The sequence below is a fragment of the Cygnus atratus genome, chromosome 4, assembly GCF_013377495.2.
Source record: "Cygnus atratus isolate AKBS03 ecotype Queensland, Australia chromosome 4, CAtr_DNAZoo_HiC_assembly, whole genome shotgun sequence".
Classification (NCBI taxonomy): domain Eukaryota; kingdom Metazoa; phylum Chordata; class Aves; order Anseriformes; family Anatidae; genus Cygnus; species Cygnus atratus.
The window spans coordinates 9,277,072-9,298,188 of record NC_066365.1 but is presented as its reverse complement, the minus strand read 5'-3'; the positions used below and the strand labels follow the sequence as shown (position 1 = coordinate 9,298,188).

Genomic DNA, 21,117 nt, shown 5'->3' with positions numbered 1-21,117 from the left:
ACGCGGGTCCGGGAGCGGATAGAATGTTATACACGGCTAATGCAACAAGCTGACAGCCGAGCTTTTCAGACACGTTGCTTCATCCGGCCATCTGTTTGGGTTGGAGGAAAGGAACTGGAAGATTTCTTACTGTACAGATATATTAAGAGAAGTCAGAAAATTGGACATATGAACCTTTGCATTTTCCATTTATAATACAGTAGTTTGATAGCAGTGTATAAATCATCGGGTTAAAGCACTTTAAAATGAAGTTCTGGCACTCCCACCAGTTAAAGTAGCATTGTTATTTATAGATATTACATGAAGCCTGATGTTATGTTTAAGTGAGCGTTAAACAGTTCAGGCTGTTGTATTGTTGCTATGCACCGGAGAACCTCTGTCAAAGTGACTTTGGCACCACTGTGTATCCGCCTTTCTCCCTTTGTCTTAAAAATCTTTCCCTAATGTTTGTAGTTATCCATGTGTTCAGCAATGGAACAGCCTATTGTTAGTGCAACAAGGGCAAAGTCACACTGGGATTTTTTAAAAGAAAAAGCCAGTTCTTTACCTTGCCTAAAACTTTGTTAAATATTAAACTGGCCATACCAAGGAGTTCAGTAAAAGCAAACACTGAGGGTTTGCTAAACTTAAACCTAATAAAGTAGAAAGTTAATACTCAGGTACAGAATGTTTTCTATTTTAAAAAAGACAGCTATGACAATGTGCAGGTAGAAATCAATGGTGCTTTAAAGGTTTAACTAAAGAGAGTGAAGGTGAAAGACTGCAAAACTCCAAAATTCAGTCACAGAGATCTTTTCTATGACTTGCAGAGAACCTGAACCTCTCCACCACTCAGTGTGGAATAACTCTTAACGATGTTTATAATTTTTATAAATTATTTATTGATTATAATGTATTTATTTATAGATCTGATAATTCAGAGAACCTGCACAAGTTCCTGTACTCTGTCCCACTGCATTCAACAAAGGCGGTGGCCAGAAAATCCGTGGTGAGATGTTGTGAAGCAGCTGGAGTTATTTCCCTTCCCCTCCCTGCTAGGTCATCTTTTGAAATTACAAATGTGTGTGCACTTTGCCAGACCTCAGGTACCAGCTCTGTGAGAACAGAACTGCTGATAGATCCAAAGTCATAAATTTTTCCTTTCATGTGTGCTGGTATGGTTTTTTTTTTCATCTATTCATTTTTTAAGGGATTTGGATGCATAGCTACCTCCTTCCTGACACCTCTTTCCCCTACAACAATTCTGCAATCCAAATTGCTTCCAAAAAAAAGTGTCTGTTAACAGCAACCCATCCCCACGCTTGACACCAAAGGGAGAATGTAAAAAGCAAAGTATAAAGCACAAACTGCAGGAGGGCTCAAACTGATGGCCAGAGTTGAGGGGTTGAGAGGCTTAGATTGAGTGTAAGAATTTGTACCCTCCTTGTTATTACTTGTGTGCCCTGCTGAAAGCTTCTAGTTCCATAAATTTTCAGGGCCTGATGTTTTTGTTTAAATCATGCGACTGTGTTTCAAGGCTAGAGAATCTGTTAAAGTAACTAAAGGTTAATAAATAAATAAATAAATTAGTCTGCTCCCACAGTAAAACAGAACTTAGAACCTAATTCTATCTGAAAGGTTTCCAAGGGAATGGGAAAAAAATAAATAAATAAATGCAGGAACTCAAGTAGTGTCAGTAATCTGTGAAATCTTGCCTAACGTGAGTATTGACTAATTTATAAACTAGAAGGGCTAGTCAAGAAATATTAACTTTCATGCTGAAAGAGAAAACATGCCTAATATTTGAAATTCTTTAGCCACACAAGGTGGAACATTGGCAAAAAACACATACTGTCAATTCATATAGATTGTAAGCAGGCAACTATTAATGATTTAAAAACAAACAAAAACGAGAACTCACCCACCACCAACAAAAAACTGGGTTACAGTGGGAGTAACAAACCTTTGCTAAGATTAGTGGAGTGTTAAAGGCATACTTCTGGCCTATGGAAAGATAAAAGTGGGCATTAAAACTGCAGGCAAGTGTTCAGATGGGAATCAGGAAGACTGAGGCAAATCAAGTGTGTGAAAAGAAGACTGATATATGGTGAAAAAAAATCTCGTAGAACAACTGTAGGAAGTTTACAGAGAAACCAGTACAGTAAACATGGTGAAATAGCTATTAGTGTACTGGTGTATTTTCTTAAAAAAAAAAAAAACAAAAACAAAAACGAACCCAACAACTTAGAAAAGAGTATGAATCTGAGGCAAAGGAAGCAGACTGACTCCTCTTCAGGATCAGGAATCTAAAGTGAAAGAATCTTGAGCCCACTTAGAGCAGGAATTGAGGGGGATAATACTGTGCAAGACCAACAAGGTTTTAATGTGAATATTAGCAAGGGGAAAACTACCCCTTGAGAGAACACTGCGGGTACAATCTGTGAATATGAGGAGGGAGCTTCCTGGCTTTACACTGGCCTCAAAAGATGGAATAAGACAGATAACAATAAAATGCCTTAAGATCTTGATTTTCAAGGATTCTTGAACAGGAAGAAACCTTTTCTATCCTAGTTCTCAGCTGCTGATGACATTTGCAGTGATCAATTAGATGTTGTTCCCACCAAAGTAGCAAATAAATTTAGAAATGACAGTCAAAAAGCCTTTTAAAACTTAGGTTTTGTCCAGTATCCGAAAATATTCTGGAAATGTGGAGGTATCTGAAGGTTACAGGTTATTCGTCATTCCCCAGAGTACTTGACACTAATTCTCCACTTGCATTACGGTTGTGATCCCCTGGGGAGTCCTGTATCTGCGGAAGGTCTGGGCATTGAACATGACTTCACCCATTTCAGTGGAAGTGGAGTAGATCCATCTGCCTTCACTGGTCCTCAATTGTAAATGCCCAGTTTGTTTTTGCTTAGGCCACAGCCCTTGCTTAACACGGTACTAATCAGTGTGTTTTATAGTATGGTTTGCTTAAAAGAGAATTTTTGTTTTATCATAGCGTCAGCAGTAGACCGACATTATTTCTCAACCTCATGAACATTCATCTTCTCCTCTCCTCTTTTTGTGCTTTGAGTAACTCAGAAATTATGGTCTGATTTGTCCAACATCTCTGAGAAAGGGTTTATGGAGAGAAATTGTACACTGGCCAGTAATGATTTAAAGTTGGGCAGCATTCAGAAAAGCATCATACATAAACACAGCACTAATGAAAGTTGTAATGAGACCAAAGAAATAGGAGTAATTGTGGTAGTTGTACTATTTCTTTCTTTAAGCAAGTAGGAGGGCTTTTTTTTTTTTTTTAACAGTGCAAACAAGAGCTAGCTGATGTGTTTGAATGGGCTTTGGGATTCTGCAGATAAACACAAATGAGCAATACACTAGAAACTGTGCTGCAATTTGATTAATGGAAAAAACAGTCTTCAAACAGATTTGGTTTTAGTGCGTTTTTTTGTCTTCTCATGAAATGGGACCTGAAAATCAGAAAGCCATTGGTGGTGATAGAGAAGGAAAGTGCTATTAATCAAAACTACTTTTGTTCATGTCTTCAAAGGCTTTCTGCCACCTTTTCCAGTTTTATCTCTACCTATGTTTTCAGTTTAGCAGGCATTTATAATCTAAAATGAACTACAGTAGCAGAGTGACTTGTTCAAGATCAAGTGCTTTTGAGGTGCACATTTCTGAATACTTTCTACTCAGCAATGCTGAATGTCTCTATAATCAAGATATTATTTTTCAAGATGTTATACACTGCTTTATTACATTATATATAAGCAATATGCTTAATATTAAAAAAAATAATAAAAATGGTAATTTGGTATGCTTTTTGCTACTTCACATACTGAAGGGGATCCAAAAATATGTCAGTCTTGAAATCACTTATTTTGAGAAAATTCAAATATGTTGCTTCTTCATACGGAGGAAAAAATAAGCAAAAGTAGGTATTGTGCCCATACCAGTGGATTAACACCAAGCTAACAAGCATGGTTAGAGTATAAAAGTATTGGTGTTAAAAAGGATTTCTTCACCAGCTGTGTCACCTTAGTGCACCAATATGCAGGAGAGGCTTTTTAGTTTTTTATTATTATTATTAAAGTTCACTGGATTGGTTTGATTAAATTGTGTAGTGTGTGACTATTTTCTCTAAATAGTAAGAAATTGTCGTTTCTGTTGAATTTTCTTTGTATTCGCTGCCATTTATCTTTCCTGTGAATTAGTATGCCGTGTCCATTTGAGCAGAGAGTGTAGTGTTTTATCAGAAAGATATTTGCACCTTTTGGTAAGGCAAAGGTTGATCAGCATTACATTAAGAAAATAATGGGAAACAATTTTTCATCTTTTCCCTGGAAGATGCTATGAAAGGTAAGGGAGGATGAGTAGCACTAACAGCTAAGACTAACACCTCCACAAACTAATTTTCCATGAAAAGTATTGGCAAAGCTACATGCAGATACCCCAACCACATGTTGGAGAGATGCATCACTGCAACAGAAGCATTGTCCCATACTGTCAGACATCTCTGTTGTTGCTTGGTTGTTCCTTTCTGAGCTTTCACTCAGATCTTAATTTCACTTTTTGATTTACGAGGTTTAGTATGGCTTCTGTAAAGCCAGGACACAGAGTAAACAAACGTGTTTTTGCTTGCCTGTGGTTGCAAACAGAAGGCTTTTTTTTTTTTTTTTTTTTTTTTAGATTTTTAGATTTTTTTATTTAGCTTGCTTGAAAAAGAAAAAGAATTCTCCACTTGACAGGAGTGACTACTCCCATAAACTTGTGCTGTTGTGGCTTGTACATTACCAAGGTACATGTATCAATAGGAGAAAGAAACGCAGAGGAGTGTTTGTTTCTTCATTACCCTTGGCAACAAGTGTCATCTGTGCATTTCATTTTTGTAAATGCATTTTTCTTACTCCTTAAAAGCTTATATATATGACCTTAAAACCAGAATGCAAATGGAAGTCTATGGATATACACACTTCTGGAAATGTCAGGCTTTTACATCAGAGCCATAATTTTTCTAAACGGATGCGAACACAGCCATTGGAGCGCTTCAGATTGGCAGTGTTTAGTGATCTAGTCTAGTGTTTAAGTTTGATTTAGAAATATGTTTTCCTTATACAGTACTGTATTTTAAGTTCCTGTACATGTTGTATTGGATGCATATTCTTGTTTAATCTGTTGGTAGTGACATATGATCTATTCTTTATTTTACTCACTGTAAAATGTTTTGAGTAAGTATGTCATATTCTCATGTCTCTGTTCATACACTGATATTCTTGGCGCCAGTTTTTGTATCTAAAGCAAAATAATGCCTTCACAGGTTGTACATTCTTCCACATAACTTCTTTAAAATGTTGAAATTTGTCCACTGCTTTTACAAGTTAGCCAAAAATGTCCTGTGTTATTTCGCAGACATTTTGTAAAGTAGGTAGGACAGTCTTACTTGGTGGGGGAGGAGGGGAAAATAAGTGCTTTTTAATTTGTTGCTTTAAGTAGGCAGGTATATGCCAAGCTGGACAAAGATGTTAGACAAATGTTGCCTGTTGCTCGTATTTCAAAATAATTTACTTGGTACTGAAAGATGGTCTTCTAAATGCTTTTGGCATTCTTTCCCCAGCTCCTGCCAGTGGATGGACATCAAACAGTATTAAACCGTCTGGAAAAACTGCCCCAAGTCAAAAGTTTGCGACACCACCTCAGCTAACGGAGCAAGACACATTGGTTCAGAGGGCAGAGCATATTCCAGCGGGAAAGCGTACTCCAATGTGTGCACAGTGTAATCAAGTCATTAGGTTTGTGTCTATTCATCCCACAGGCTCTCTGACAGCTGAGCTTTGTTTTGCTTTCACTGGTTTTGATTCCTTAGGTCACAAGTGTTTTAAGGCTCCATTTCAGTAACACAGAACACTGTTTTTATATATGGATTATCTAGCAAATCTGAGAATGAGGGAAATGATGGAGGAAAACGTGGCAAACTCCTAACAGTCACAGCCTTACAACCTGTTTTACAGAGAACCAGAAGACTGGGTGGAGTAGAGCAAAAATAAAAGAAAAGTAAGCAAGTTAGTTCTCACTTGCACACACATTCCTATAAAATTTGGAAGATGAGAAAGTTGGAAAACAATGTACAGGAAATCAAATACAGACTAACTTGTCACAAATGTCAATTTATAAACCAGACTTTCAAAATAAGAGGAGTAAAAATAGCAAGCTCCATCCATATAAGAAAAGCAAGGAATATGGGTCTAACAATTGCTGAGAATGGATTAATAATAATTTTCTACTGTTACTTCTCAAATTCCTTGGTGGGCTCTTTGGCAACTGGGTCGTTTGTGTACTTGACTTATATAATATGGATGGAAAGGATTAATCAAGAGAATACACAAAAACAAGTATGCCGATTGAGATAAATAAATTCCACTGAGTCCCTAAGATATCTGTCTTTAGCCAGAATTTCTTATGGAGGAAGAAATTAATCTGGGCTGCATTGTTCAGTCAGTGATTTTTGACAATTAGTCATGATTGTCTCATCCAGGGAGCTATAATTGCTTTTTTGTGTTAATGTGCAAATCATTCCCAATTTTCATCTACCTTACATTTTATTTTTTCTCTAAAATAGATTTTTTTTTTCTGGAATTATTAGTAGAGATGTATTCTTCTAAGATGTTGTCATCTTTGTGGTTGTTCAATTATCTGTGCTGTTGAGCTGCAGGGGCAAAGTAATGCCCTGTAATATTTCTTTTTATTCATCTGTCCCATGTTTTCGGTGAACAAGATAGGAGAGCCTGCACAATGCTTCGCCATAGTTAAAGAAAGAAACTTATTTGATTAGGAAAGTGAGCTCTATGAAATAGATAAATTTCACTCAGTATAATAGAAAATCAAGCTTTCCGCCATGCCCTTTAAAGCCTCTTGAGTGAGTCCTGGCTTGAATTCTGTATCAGAAAATTCAACTAACTCTAATCACTTGCTTTCTAGGGATGAATTGAGTCCAGCCTGTTGACTTCTATTAGATTTCCATTCTGATAGTTCACTACCAGTTCAGTTAACATCAGGGTAATCTTAGAGGACTCTTTGCTAACTCATCTGTGATGTTTTGGAGGTTTTTTCCTATTTCCATCATATATGTCAAGGAAATAAAAATATATGATCTGAATCTCCTTGAAGCAACAGAAAAAAGCATAAATTCTGAATGTAGATATACACGCTCTCTAATCCAGAATTCGTGCTTCACTGCAAAATGAAAGATTAATATCAAAAAGGCCTATACACTTTTTGGGTGAGATTTGTCTGATTCATTGAACAGTTTGGCCTATATAATCATCATGTCTGTCTTTAGTATGCTGACTTTTTTGTTTTCTGGGTGTTGGAAAGCTTTGGGTTTATCTAGTAAATACTGTGTGAGCAACTGTGCACTTTCATTTTTGTTATTATCGTTTCCATTTAAAAATAACATGAGCATACCAGTTCAAACTATGCTGCATCTTTCATGCAAGAAACGTTAGTTAGTGCCTTTTACAAGACCTGTGCTTCAGCAGGGTTTCTTGGTGCTCTGTGCCATGGGGTCACACAGCACAAATCTCTCCTTGAGCAGCTAACCTCTTCTGTCAGCCCTTAAAGCACTTGCCGCTGTTCCCTGCTTTCATCACCATCGAAAAGGAGATGAGCTTCAGCCCTGTAAATAGGCAAGTGTAGTGGTCTGTGGAGCAACCTTTGCTCCTTAGTGGCCACATAGGAGAAAGGGCGAGCCCTACTTGATAGTACTTAAACCATTGTCACCTATTGTAAGTGACAACTCTTCCTGAATAGTAACTGATGCCGTTGTCTGTCTTTAAATTGCTTTTAATGTGTAAATCCTTAAATTTCTTCGCATGTTAAATGCCATCTAAATTATTAAAAGCAAGCATTGTTTCATTTGAGTATGAGTTGACATGTGATAATCAATGCCAAATATGCCTAATGTTCACATCATGCAGTGGATTTGAAAGATTGCAGTGGCATTTCAAGTTCAAGCTTTAGCATAACTACAGTTCATGCCTTTACTGGTAGTGTTACCTATGAAAAGGTAGGAGGAGGATTAAGTGACATTGCACTGTGCGTCTGCTTTGAAGCCAGAATGCATTGTGGAGTTGTTTACTTTACACTAAGGCATAGAATAACCATGGTTAGTTGAGCCAAAACCATTTCTTAGAGGCATCTTATAACTTTTTAATATATCTTTAATTATTGATACAGTGATTGCATGAAGATTTCATTTTTTTTTTTTCCAAAGCTTCATTATGTAATCTTTTGTTTCTGTGTCTAAAAGTGTCAGAGTTGGAGGCAAACTAAATTTCCCATGATCTACTTGCTGTGTCAGTCTGGCAAACTTCTGACACATCCTGACGAAGACTTCTGGTTCTCAGGCAGCCTCACTGAGTGCCACAGTGCAGAGTTCGCTCTCTCTTTCAAGTCCAAATGTGTTTTCCCTGTATCTCCATTGAGAACATATCTCTGGTATATCTGCCTGTGAATGATGATTTGGTTTTGTCACTTTTTCATAGATCTTAATTAATTTAAAGGCACAAGTGGAAAATTAGGAATGGTGCTTCCCTTGAGCATCTCCTATACAGAAATTATATATCACATCATTTTCAAATGAGAAGACAATAACTAACAATAAAGTGATTGACCTACTCAGCAGATGTGGAAATCCTTTTGATCTCTCCACCACCAAATTTCAATTCTGGCTTGCTGTCATAATCAAAGCCACATGAGAAGCTAGATTATTGCCATGATAATGCATCGTGACCATACTGATAAAGTTATATTTAGTTACAAGTAGAAAAATAGTGAAATTATCCTTATATTCCTTGTACATTATTTACTTTTCTTTCCAATTTGACCCTATATCATTGCTACATGTGGGACCCAGATGTTAGATCTGGCTACCAAATTTATGTACCTGGTGATCCTTTGGGACATAACGGTCTGTAAATACTGATGTAAGTACATCAGAATCTCTTAAAAGGAAAAAAAAAAAGTTACTACTATTTGCCTCCATCTGTGGGTTTGGTTCACATGGTCTTAGATGGTGATGTCAGAAATTTGGTCCAAAGCACGTAACATTTGAAAGTAGGTTGGGATGAAACCACAATTTTAGGTAACTGTTGCTAGTTAGGTTGTCCCATAGCATCAGGTGGGAGGAACGTGTGTTTTGAGTGCCACCTTTAAAATCAGACTAGTTTACAAAGTCAGTTGACAGAGTTCTTGGGGGGTTTTGTTGTTGTTGTTGTTAATGCACAAGGAGGGATGAAGTCATCTGTAGCCATCTTCCTATTATTTCCTGCCCTAGCTTATTCCAATCGGTATGCATGATGGTGGGCATGTGGCCCCCTCACTCCAATATTTTAACTCCTTTTCAACTGAATGAAGCAAATAAATAACTTTTCTTACTGGAAGCTATCGTTTTGATCACAAAAATATGCAGAGACTAGGAACAACTCCAAGTTCTGAATATCATGTTTTAGTGTATTTTACATAGCAGGTGTTTTTTTCTCTCTCTCTCTCTTTTTTTTTTTTTTTCTTTCCACATGCTTTGGGGCAGCTTTTAAGTCACTGGTATCATTAAGCTGCAGCGTCAGCTTGACATGTTTAAACTACAGCCTGATTAAAAGTAAAATCGCATTTAGAAAGTGCTCCCCTGGCCACGTGTGCGCGGGGAGCAGGCCTGCTAATGGAACACCTAGGAGACATTGTACAGGGCATGGCCACAGCTGTCTGGGGACTTCTGGGAACGAAACCCTGTAGATGCACTCCTGCACGGTTTCCCATCCGTCTGGGTTCCTGCGCGCTGTCTTGAATGGCTAACCTCAATATGTCAGAACTGTAAACTGTGGAGAGCTAAATGTAGCAGATGTTGTAAAAATTCCTTCCCCTCCTGTCGCTAGCGTGCTTTCTTTCCATTTCATAACTAACCAAGCCTATCATTGCAATGCAGATGGCCAGAAACCCAATCCTACATGGAGTGGAGAGAGCCTCTTCGGTGTCAGCCCTGTCTTAATGAATCTGTTAAATTAGCTTGTGCTGACACGGTGCGAGGAGAGCACTTTGTTGTACATAAGGGCTTGTATTGTTTGATCAGTACATAACTGAAAGGGCTTTGATCTAGAAAGGTGCTTGTATGGCAGCAGGAGGGTATCAGGTTAGGTCAGTGTTTGCACTGCTCAGGCATCTGCCAGGAGCAGGGGCAGAGGGCTGAACTCCCCCCGGCTTGCTCCTTAAAGGGCTACGAACTGCTCTGGGAGCTGCTTTTTCACTGCTTTCTCTGCAGTATTCAGAGATGAACAGAAGAAACAGTTTCAGATTAACTATCTTCTTCATCTCAGAAGATGTGTGAGTTGCCCTAAACCTATTTGAGTCCCTTTGTTTTTGAGTTCTCCTCCTGTTGAAAATACATAGCATCTCCAGAGACAATGTAGAAGAGAAATTACCTGCTCCTCTCAAGGAAGATGCCCTCTGTCTTCTGCCCACGTAGTTATCATCTTACAGTCAGCATAAACCTGGAAACAAATGTTAATGTTTTTGCTTTTCTTGTTGTTGTTTTGCTCATATGAGTATCTTATCTTAAACAAAAATGTTCCTGTTGCTTACTTCATTTCCAAAATTGTTTGGCAAACAGGGTGGTGACACTAGTACTTTACACCTTTTTTGAAGTGAAGTATTAGGGAAAAAAAAAAGATGCATTACTGAAAGAACGGTGTCTTTATTGGTATCACAGAAGTGGGAAATTTGGTGAGGGAAATGAACTTGAGCCCCAAAGTTCTCTTAAAACCTAAATTCTGAAAGGTTAAGTGTTGGTTGGACCCAGGAGGTGCCTCATTAAAGTAAATATGTTTGTTAAAGAAATTAGCATGCTGAATATGTTTTCAAATGAATGCTGATACAGTGGCATATACAAGAGACTTATGAGTTATAAAATGAGAAGTTTTTCTTTGCTTAGAAATGGACAGTTTCATTTTGTCCATTAACCTTATGGCATGTGCCAGACAAATGCTATAAAAGCATCACTATTTTGTGTTTGCAAAAAAGATAAAATAGAGGAGGTTCTGTCCTCGGAGAAAATTGTCTTATTTTAACTCGCTTCTGGGGAAAGCAAACAAAAAATGCAACTGGGTGGGTTATCTTGTGACAAACTTGTTGGATAAGGACAGCTACAGAATTTTTGTCTGACAGGAAACTGCTGTTATTAGCTCTTAATGGAGTCAAGCGTACTTTAACGTTTGTGGCCTTGATATACAAATGCATGTTGAAAGAGAGCTGATGGTATCACTGAGTCAAATGCCTCTTTGCAATAGAGGGAAGCAGTTGGGAACATTGGGAACATTTATTATTATTATTATTATTATTTTCTTTCCACTAGCAGCCTCTTCAGCATTGTATTTAATGCAGTTCTGAAACAGCATTTTTGAAATGCCATGAAGTGAAAAGAATTAGTCTTTACTGGGGTCAGGTGTCTCTGGGAGAGAGTTCAATGGGAAAAGATCTCATCAACACTTGATGCTTTTTTACAAGCCCATAGGAGGGAAGAGGGATGGAGCAAATTTGGAACAAATTTGTGAACAGTGAAATAATGTTGCAGAGGTATTGCTGATAAATTAAAAGCTTTAGCAGGATCTATCTCAGTGGCATTTGCTGATTAATCTTTTCTTCCTAACCAGAGGACCCTTCTTGGTGGCCTTGGGGAAGTCGTGGCACCCAGAGGAGTTTAATTGTGCTCACTGCAAAGCCTCCATGGCTTACATTGGATTTGTGGAAGAGAAAGGGGCTCTGTATTGCGAGGTCTGCTATGAGAAGTTCTTCGCCCCGGAGTGTTCAAAGTGCCAGAGAAAGATCCTTGGAGTAAGTGACCAGCAGCTGACCCATTCTTAAGTGGGAGCATTAACCACATTGTTCACTGCTTCTCACTAATGAAATTCCTTTTTATGTGGCCCAGTTTGCATTCCTCAAAATGTACTCTGGCCCACCTTTTAAGTTCATATCACATATGGAGTATATATATTTGTCTCTTCTAATACTGAGACTTTTCAGTTTCTCTCTGATGCTCTTTAAGAAAAGGTAGCATAGTCTCTTTTGCTCTTTCAAGTTTAGCCCCTGTTTTCCTTAAGCTGCTCTGTAGCTGTTGTGATTACTAGTTTTTCTTGAGCAAAATGCTTTTAATTGGCAGCTTTTTACAGAGTTGGAAGAGGAAAAATGAAAGAAAAATAAATAATCCTCCTTGACTGAGCTGAACACTGGAAAACACAGGGTTTGGCTAGATTCGAAGTACTGAAATATTCCCTATGGTAATATCGATAGAAAGATGCATTATCCTACTCGGCACTAATATTGCTAATTTGAGCCCGCCAGCTCTTCGTCTGCTGCTTTACTGTGGAAAGCGATGTGTCTGTAGTCTTATGTAACTGGGGTTATGCAGGGCTTTGGCAGCGTGATCCTCAAGTCATATTTGGCACTGAATCATCTTCCAAAACAACACAGAGCAGTTGTAATTTTTGACACAATGTCTTCTGATTAACTATTTGCAGAGTTCAGGTCAGAGAGACTTCTTTTCATATTTCAGGAGACTATTGTGGGTAAGATCCTAAGTAAGATGAAGAAGGGGTACAAAAGAACTGTTAAACATGTCCAACTCTTTGGTTTTTGGAAGGTTCACATAGAGTTGCTTCTGACAAGAAAAGGAGATGTACAATAAATAATTCACTTCATAGACTTTAACTTTAGCAGCAACTGCATGCACAGCTTATTTTCAAAGTAGCAGTAGGAAGTATTCTTGAAATGAACCACGTGTAGAAGCACTGTCACCACAATCTTGTTGTCACATCAAAATAACTCATTTTCTAATTTGTGTTAATAACTCATTTTCTAATCCCCACAGGAAGTAATAAATGCTTTGAAACAAACTTGGCACGTTTCCTGCTTTGTGTGTGTGGCCTGTCATAACCCCATCCGCAATAATGTCTTCCACTTAGAAGATGGTGATCCCTACTGTGAGACGGGTAAGGAGTAACACAAGCAAAGTTTAGTGCAGCTGTGCAGAGAATCAGAGCTTAATAAGGTTTAAAAATAATATTAATTCCTTTTCCTCAAGCTTCACTTCAGTGGAAGTGTCCCAGCAAATTCACGTGACTTTGACATTTCAGTTCACACTAACAACAAATGCAGTAGACACTTTGAGTTTGCAACAGGTTTCTTTTGCAGGGAAGATGGGAAGTATTTCTTCAACAACTTCTGTAGGAGCAGGCTTCTTGTCACTGGTTTTACTTGGTATTTCTGTTAGGCTCTCAGCTGTAGGTATCAGTGATACAGCAAAGTGTTAATTTTAGGTTGATTTTCTGGTTGGCTTTAAAATAGTTTATGTCAACCTACTTATTTACGAAACAAGCAAATACTAGTAAAGCAAAGTGTTTTACTCTGAATAGTAAAAACAGCAGGGAGGCTACCTCCAAGAACAAGCAGTCTGCCCAGGGAGTTTTTTGCAAGATCAGGGATAACATCTGTCAAACATAAGCTTAAGATTTAAAAAAAAAAAAAAAAAAAGTCTGTTGGGGGAAAAATATAGCAATAAGATTATAGCACTTGAAAGTCCAATGAGCATAATATGTGGAAAATGTAGTGTAGATATTCAAGGGAAATCTAGTTTAGTTGGGTTTTGTTTGTGCTTTTTTTTTTAGCATTTCCAACTATCTTTTTGATGTGATTAACATGAACACTTTTTATTTCTGTTGATTTCTTAGTTTGCTTAAAGCATTTCATGTACCCTTCTGAGCTACGACAGAAATAGATGTCATTTGTAAAACAATTCCACATAATGCAAAAGGAATTGAATGTATTAAAATTTTCTATTTTTGCACTGTATATTATTTATATCCATGCCAGAATTGTCAATCAGACATTTTCTGTGTTTTTTTTTCTTTACTGTAAGGAGCATTGTAATCTAGCTGGAAGTGGAAGTGGATTGACTAGGAAGAAATCTAGCTTGAAATCCTAGTGACTTGTTTGGAGCTAAGATTTCCTCTGGGCTGGTCACACAGTTGTTCACAGTGGTTGCTATGAAGAGCAGTAGATAGATACTGAAAATATGAGGAAGGCAGGCAAAATTTACCCAAATTTTCTGTCAGAGTGGATTTGATGAGGTGTTGGCAGATATGAAAGGACAAAGTAGGTTACTGCTAAGTCAGTGTCACAAGTAGGGTAACGTGTTGCTCCTATTGAATTTGTGGAGCAGCAGAGGAAATGGATATACGAGCAGCATCCTCCAGTGTGACAGCATAGTGAAATTTCATCCTGAAGCCCCTCATCTTGGATGATTCTAAAATAGTACCAGAGGGATCAATAACTCCCCTTTGGGTGGAAAGCTCATGACTAGGTTTGTACTGCTAGTATTGAATTCTTGTTTCTGCCACCAGATGACCCGTATGTTGTGCAGTGCATTGATTTGTGCTACTGTTACAGCTCCCATGCACAATATGCACACTTTAGCATACTTTGAACAGGAAACACCGGGATAAAAGGACAAGAATATTACCCTTTTCATGAAGTTTCTGAGATAAAAAGTTGCTAGCAGAAGTTAAGGCAGACGCATTCTGTGAGGTGCTTTGGCAGTGATGTGTTGTAATGACTCTGGCTCTCTAACTAGATGTTAATTTGAGATATATTCACTCTTCAAAGACTTTCAGTCCAGCTGGAGTTAAGAGTCTGTGACTAATTTTAAAGAAATAGAGAATAGAAGTCATTGCCAACTTTCTTTCTTCCTAGTGCAATGAAGGGTTCTAACTTTAAATTTGTATTAGAAATTGTAACAGTGTCAGTTATTAGTATTAGGGGGCTTTAATCTGCAAAATGTCCCATTGCTGGATGTGGATGCTATAATTAATTTCAATGTGCAGATACATACAACTTTGAACATCCCAGTGCAGTTAGTAACCTGCTTTCAAAAATGCTGCATGCAAGAGGCATTAATATGTTACTCTATGAGAAGTCTGTGTTGGAAGACTTCTGTGGTATCAAGCACGTGAACGCAAGAGAAAGCTGATGCCCTTCATTCTGCCTTATCTGTTGTTCTTTCTTCAGACCAAAAGCCAAGTAACTTATCAACACAAACTATAGTGCACGTTACAAAAGGTTGTAGTGGCTGGCACCAGAAAAATATCAGTAAAAGATTGCATGTGAACATGAATGTGAAGAGCTGAAAGAGTATAATCATGAGACCATGTCCTTCAGGGGTTTTGGACAGAGGTATTCTGCCATTTGTCACTTTTATTGTGTGTTTTCTGATTAGACATTTGCAAATTCATGCCAACAACATACATTAAGGAAGGTGATTGCTGAAGGTGTTTCTTGCCACTGTTAGTCTTCAAGGACTTTGCTTTTGCAGAGCACTTGCGTTCCCAGTCTTTCTTAAATTCCTTCTGTGGTGCTCTTTGAGGTCATCATACAAAATACAGTTCTACTAAACCAAAACAGACCTCTCCCTGTGCTTGGCACACAAGATAAGCCTCTGTTGTCTCTGCTGCAGTAAGCACCAGAGTGTGTATCTCTGAATTATCTAGTAGAGAAGCAGAATCTCCTTGTACCCTGCTTGTTACTCCTTATAAGGCTCCTTGAAAATAGGCATTGACATCTGATGTCCCTGGCAGTGCCAGAGTGTTAGTATAAAGGATGGAGTCCAGTGCTTCATTAGGGTTGTCACTTTGTCTGTAATCCATTTTATGAAGATGACATTGTATATTTGGAATGGCAGCATGCTTATCCAGAATTCTCTCATGTTATAGCCCTAATGCTGTTGTGTTCTGTGCAGGAAAAACAAACAAACAAACAAACCCACAACTTTTAGAGTTGAAATAAATGGGAATGACCAGACAGCTTAGGGACAAACTTAGGTCTGCACAGGTGGGCAGTGGAGGGCTGCAGTAACTCACAGTCTGTGATATGGCCCTATGCACAGAGATGCAAGCTTCCCATGTGGAGAGAACGTGGGAATGGGGAAGGGTGTAAGTGCCTCCTACCCAACCTCATACATACCCCTTACCCTGCTGCTCTGCCCTGCTTTCTCCTTTTCAACCTTTCTGGTGCCTAGAAGTGAATGGTGGGAATACCTTTCTATGACACCAGTCACCGAAACCCTACTGATATTTTTTGTTAAACTCAGTAAATATACTTACTAAGCCTCTGGGTTTTGCTTGGCTGTTTTTTAAAGATCCATGCAATAAACTCTAGTGACTAGAAAACTCTTCTTACTTAATTCAAATCGCTCTGTTTAGGACAGGAGTCTAACAACTACACGACGTGTAAAGTGGTCCGGGACAAATACTGTGCCAGAATGCAGGCGAGATCTATACCTTGCTGAGGAGGTTTGTCATGTAAACAGGCAACAGGAAGCCTGCGTATGCTTTCAAAGCAGAATCTGAGAGAGCACAAGTAGCATGCAGAGTCTGCGCTGGTGCTCTGCAAGGAGTGCATTTTCCCCCCGAGTGCACTATTGATCTCAAGGAAATGAAACACCAAGATGATGGAAGCACTGCTTGGTTGAAAGGATAAGGAAGGGGAATAGAAATGAATTACTGAGGAAAAGATGACATCACTGTCTTTCAGCCTAGGACCTCTTTATTCAGTGCACCCAATCTTATAAAACTTGACGGGACAAGTGCAAACCCAATGCCATTGAAAGAAAACCACAAAACTTTCAGTTAGTCTTGCTTTTCTGCGTGTGCTTCATCTTTAAAATTTGTATTTGTTGCAGATTACTATGCCCTCTTTGGTACTATGTGCCATGGGTGCGAATTCCCCATTGAAGCTGGAGACAGGTTTCTTGAAGCCCTGGGCCACACTTGGCATGACACTTGTTTTGTATGCTCGGTAAGTAAAGCTGTTTGTCTTTATAAACTAATCCATAGGAGCAGTACTTGTGCTAACATGACCAATGTGGGACTTAGAGCTAAGATGTCTTTCAGGCCTCAGAACCCAAACAAAAAGCACTTTTACAGTTATTTAGAAGGTGTATTGCTATTGTGGGCTTTTGGCACCAGTCCAGATCATTTGGTGTCAATTGCAGCCCTGTATCCTAGCATTTAACCCTTGACATGTGTTTCCCTAGAACAAATGTAGAAGGCCATAAAGGAACAGGCTGCATTTCTAAGGTATCAAGAGTGCTTTTGACATAAAGACACTGTAGTCAAAGAGTATCACCTGCTAATATTCAGTGGGTAAAAAAAAAAAAAAAAAAGGAACCCAAATCGTAATGATGGGATTTTTTTTTAATTCTGAACTAACTCTGCTCTGAGTTAAGAGCCTATAGACTTAAAGAGGAAGGCTATGCTTACATCAGCCATTAATTTTACAACAAAAAGAAAAAAAGAATATCCCTCAGAAAAAAAAAAAAGGTATTAATTCTTAGTCTTTGAATATACTGGTGCATAGTGCAATGCCATGATTAGGCATTCTGAATAAAGAGTGGTGTAATTCATCCATCTCTGTTGGGTGACATTTTCTTTTTGATCCCATTTCAGGTATGCAGTGACAGTTTGGAGGGTCAGACTTTCTTCTCCAAGAAGGACAAGCCACTGTGCAAGAAACACGCTCACTCTATCAACATCTGATGCTTGGAGCTCATCTTGTTTAGCAAATGTACTGAGCAGAACGAAAGGTTAAAATGTCCATGTTTGATTGTTGGTTAAAGTTATTTATATATGCTTTTCTAAAAATGGAAAAGAAATGTGGAAATTTTAGGGATTTTGTACACTATTTTTTAGAGTGTTTATCAGTTAGGGGTTTGCTTCATAAAAAGCTGGGAATCAGGAATTACACCCAAGCGAAACTATTAGAGTGCCTTTACTTCGCTACTTGGCATGTTACTGTATTGGTTTCATGATTTTATGACCACATTTATATATGCTTCAATATGCGAAGTGAAGCTTCTCTAAAAATGAGTACCTGATTTTAAATTGTTGGTTTTGCTGCTATTCAACAAATAAAAAGAGATTGGCTTCAGCGGTCCAGACCACTTTATTGTGCTGATGTTTTTTAAAGTGTGTCTGGAAGTACTGAAGCTAAACTCCATTAAAGAGGAACTCAAAGCAATGATAAGATTAGGTGGAATGTACTTCAACAACTAATATTTTTCATCTGATGCTCGGTTTCATTAAGCCTCCTGCACCATTACACATACCTGTGCCTTTGGCAGTTAGATCTCTGATGGGTCTGCAGAGGACAGAGATTTTTACAAAGCCATCAAGTGTAGGTGGCTGCGCTAGTGAACAAGGATGATTTAGAAGATGCCCCTTGGAAGAAAACACAGATGGGATGCTGTTCCTTAAACCACGGCATGTGCTACCAGAATACTAGCCAAAATAAAGCAATAGTGAGAGTGTGCTTGACAAGACAAAAATGTCAGATCAACTCTGAAGTATAAGGGAGTGGGTACTATACTCTTATGTTCACAGTTCAAGTTTTAGATAGTTTTCAGTGCCTTGGAAAGGGGAAAGTGAATTGAATCTGCATGTAACAGTGTTTTATATCCAGAATGTGAGACTGCGGTGTTTAATAAGGAAAACGTCTGAAGTGCAACTGAGGACATTGTTTTTCTCTCAGTACATTCTTTATGATGTAGCTCATGAGTATGTATATTGGTGGTTTGCCAGGTAGCATACTGAAAACTTATTTTCTTGCTCAGCTCTTATGATTTTTATTAGTTTAGTTTTTTTCTCTCTTTTCCACCAGATGTAAGGAATATATTGTTAAATAATATAATATTGAGTTAGGCAGTCCAGTATCTCTCAGTTCTTGCAAGGGAACAGAGACAATACTGTCATTATGCATTTACTGCAAGCCAGGAGATGTTGCCAATCCTGTGGCTTGATATGAATTTTGTCACAGTGTCAGCACAAGACCCATGCAGCAGCTAAGTCCCACTTACCTTCAAATTAGGGTTTAAGTGGTATGGAGCAATAGTAGGCATATAGGGAAAGGGTGATAACCCTCTGCACAGGGTGAATTTTACTCCAGCAGAGCTGCACAACAGAGAAGGAGGCCCTCTCGGGGCCAGATTAGATTCCTGATGCAAACTGAATTTACATGCTATTAAGTTCCAAGTGAGATGTCAGAGCTGAATTGCTATGCTTTAGTGCTCTTTCCAATAGACTTTAGAAGTGCACTGGGTGGTTGTTTGTTTTGTTTTGTTTGTTTGTTTAATTATTGATAAAAAGGAAAGGTTTATCCATAAAATCACGAAGACAATTACAAAAAAAAAATTACTATGGTAGAGTAAAACAATTGTAACAAGAAACATCAACACAAGAGAGGGAGGAAAAAAACACACCAAAATCGCTGTACTGAAATACAAAAAGATCTCTCTTATTAATTCAGTAAGACAAATTCATGTGATGGGCTGTTTCACTTTATTTCCTAAAGTTGTTTTTCTTCAATACTACTACATTTCTTTCTAAACTTCTGGTGGTATGGAAGAAATGTCATTAAGCTGTTTAAAATGTTTACACTCTTTATATATACACCCTTCTGTGACTGTGGCTGAAAATCAGGAGAATAAAGGCAGATTAGACAAGATACAGCAGTATGAGCCAGCTTGCTTTTGAAATTAGTGGAATGTGGAGAAAGGAGTCCTAAAGACTAGGTGTCAGTAGAGCTGTATTGCACATGCATGAGGAAAGAGGACGGGAATGCACACGATAAGGTAATTTCTGTAGTTCAGACCTTGCTATTTTGAAGTAGGATAGAAGCTCTTCAGTGGACACAATGTTTGCCAGTGTCCATAAAAATTTTTTTGTTTGTTTTGTAATTTTTATTGGATTTAGGTTTCTTAATACATATGCTCTAGGTTTGAAATTTCACAGTTGTTAATGAATATGAGCACAAACACCTGAAAGGCTCCAGTAGTACTGCTTCACTTAGCTGCTTTGCCTTTTAGTTTCTGCTTTGTCTATTTGTTTAAAATTTGAAAAGGAAGCATAGAGTCACTGACACATACTGAAAATTTAATGGATCTCTCAAATTATATAAATCAACTAAAATAAAAAGGAACATAATGTTTATCATTATTTTAATAAGTGAGATTTTAGTAGAGCACTTTATAATAATGCCATATATCTCACTGAATATTTATTACTTTTTTGTTGTTTAGGACTATTTCATACCAGTATCTTTGCATTTTGTTTTATTTGTAAGCCTGTCTATTTACCTCTAGAATTTTTTGGTGTGTCAGTGTGTGTATTTATGTATACTTATCTATGTATGCACACGTATGTGTGTACAGTGAGACGTACATATATATATGCACATATACATGTGTATATTTGATTGCAGACTTGACATAGCAAAAATCAGCACCGTTCCATTGTCATTTGGGGATAAGATTTCCAACTATTTTTCATAAAACAAATTTACAGCATTCATGTTTTGAAGGAAAGTTAAAAAGCTAGGAGACCCCTGTTAATAATCTAACTGCTGTAGGTTTTTGCATGCATTTTCAGTCAGTAATTACTTTTTCTTCCAAAACTGTGCCTGTTAAAAGAATTGGGTTTAACCCTGAAGGTAGAAGGTCTTTATTAGTGAATAATCGAATCATGATGACACTTTCAGTATATTGTAATTAAATAATTCAGAAATATGTGTAAATATAATAAATGCTTAATATAACAATGCAATAAACGTAAAAGCAAAACTTGAGTAGTGGTCCAGTATGTGTTGGTCTGTTCAGCTGTTTACCTGTCTCCTGATGGGGCTACTCACATCTAGCCATGTGGATGGCTTTCCTAATGGGTAAGAAGGGGAACTACATTGGTTCACAGATCAGTTTCTTGAATTTCCTTTTTTTTTCGTTGTTTTACTCTAAGCAGTCAGCTGTTAAGTCCTGGTGATTTTTGTGTTTGTGTTTAACAGTCTTGGGTGTCAAATGTTGGCTGTTCACATTTTCAAATGTAATAATAATTTAAAAACAAAACAACAACAATGACAAAGAAAACCACAACATGAAAAACAGAACTCCCTATCTGTCCTCAGCTATTTTGCAATTACTGGATTTTTTTTTTCTGAATCAGTCAGTAAAAGAAAGTCATGACTGTACACATGAATAAATGTAATTTTAGT

General features: G+C 37.8%; 1 protein-coding gene across 8 annotated transcripts in view; it reads left to right on the top strand.

The window, feature by feature from the left end:
• PDLIM5 (PDZ and LIM domain 5) overlaps window positions 1–20,697 on the top strand; it is a 130,918-nt gene extending 110,221 nt beyond the window's left edge. For all 8 annotated transcript variants that reach the window (XM_035542892.1, XM_035542976.1, XM_050710252.1 and 5 more), the window contains exons 9-13: window positions 5,600–5,774; window positions 11,682–11,862; window positions 12,896–13,016; window positions 16,760–16,875; window positions 17,526–20,697. In XM_035542892.1, the coding sequence (XP_035398785.1) occupies window positions 5,600–5,774; window positions 11,682–11,862; window positions 12,896–13,016; window positions 16,760–16,875; window positions 17,526–17,615 (683 nt within the window). In that variant the 3' untranslated portion in view covers window positions 17,616–20,697. The remainder of the gene's footprint in view (window positions 1–5,599; window positions 5,775–11,681; window positions 11,863–12,895; window positions 13,017–16,759; window positions 16,876–17,525) is intronic.
• The last annotated feature ends 420 nt before the right edge of the window (window positions 20,698–21,117 follow it).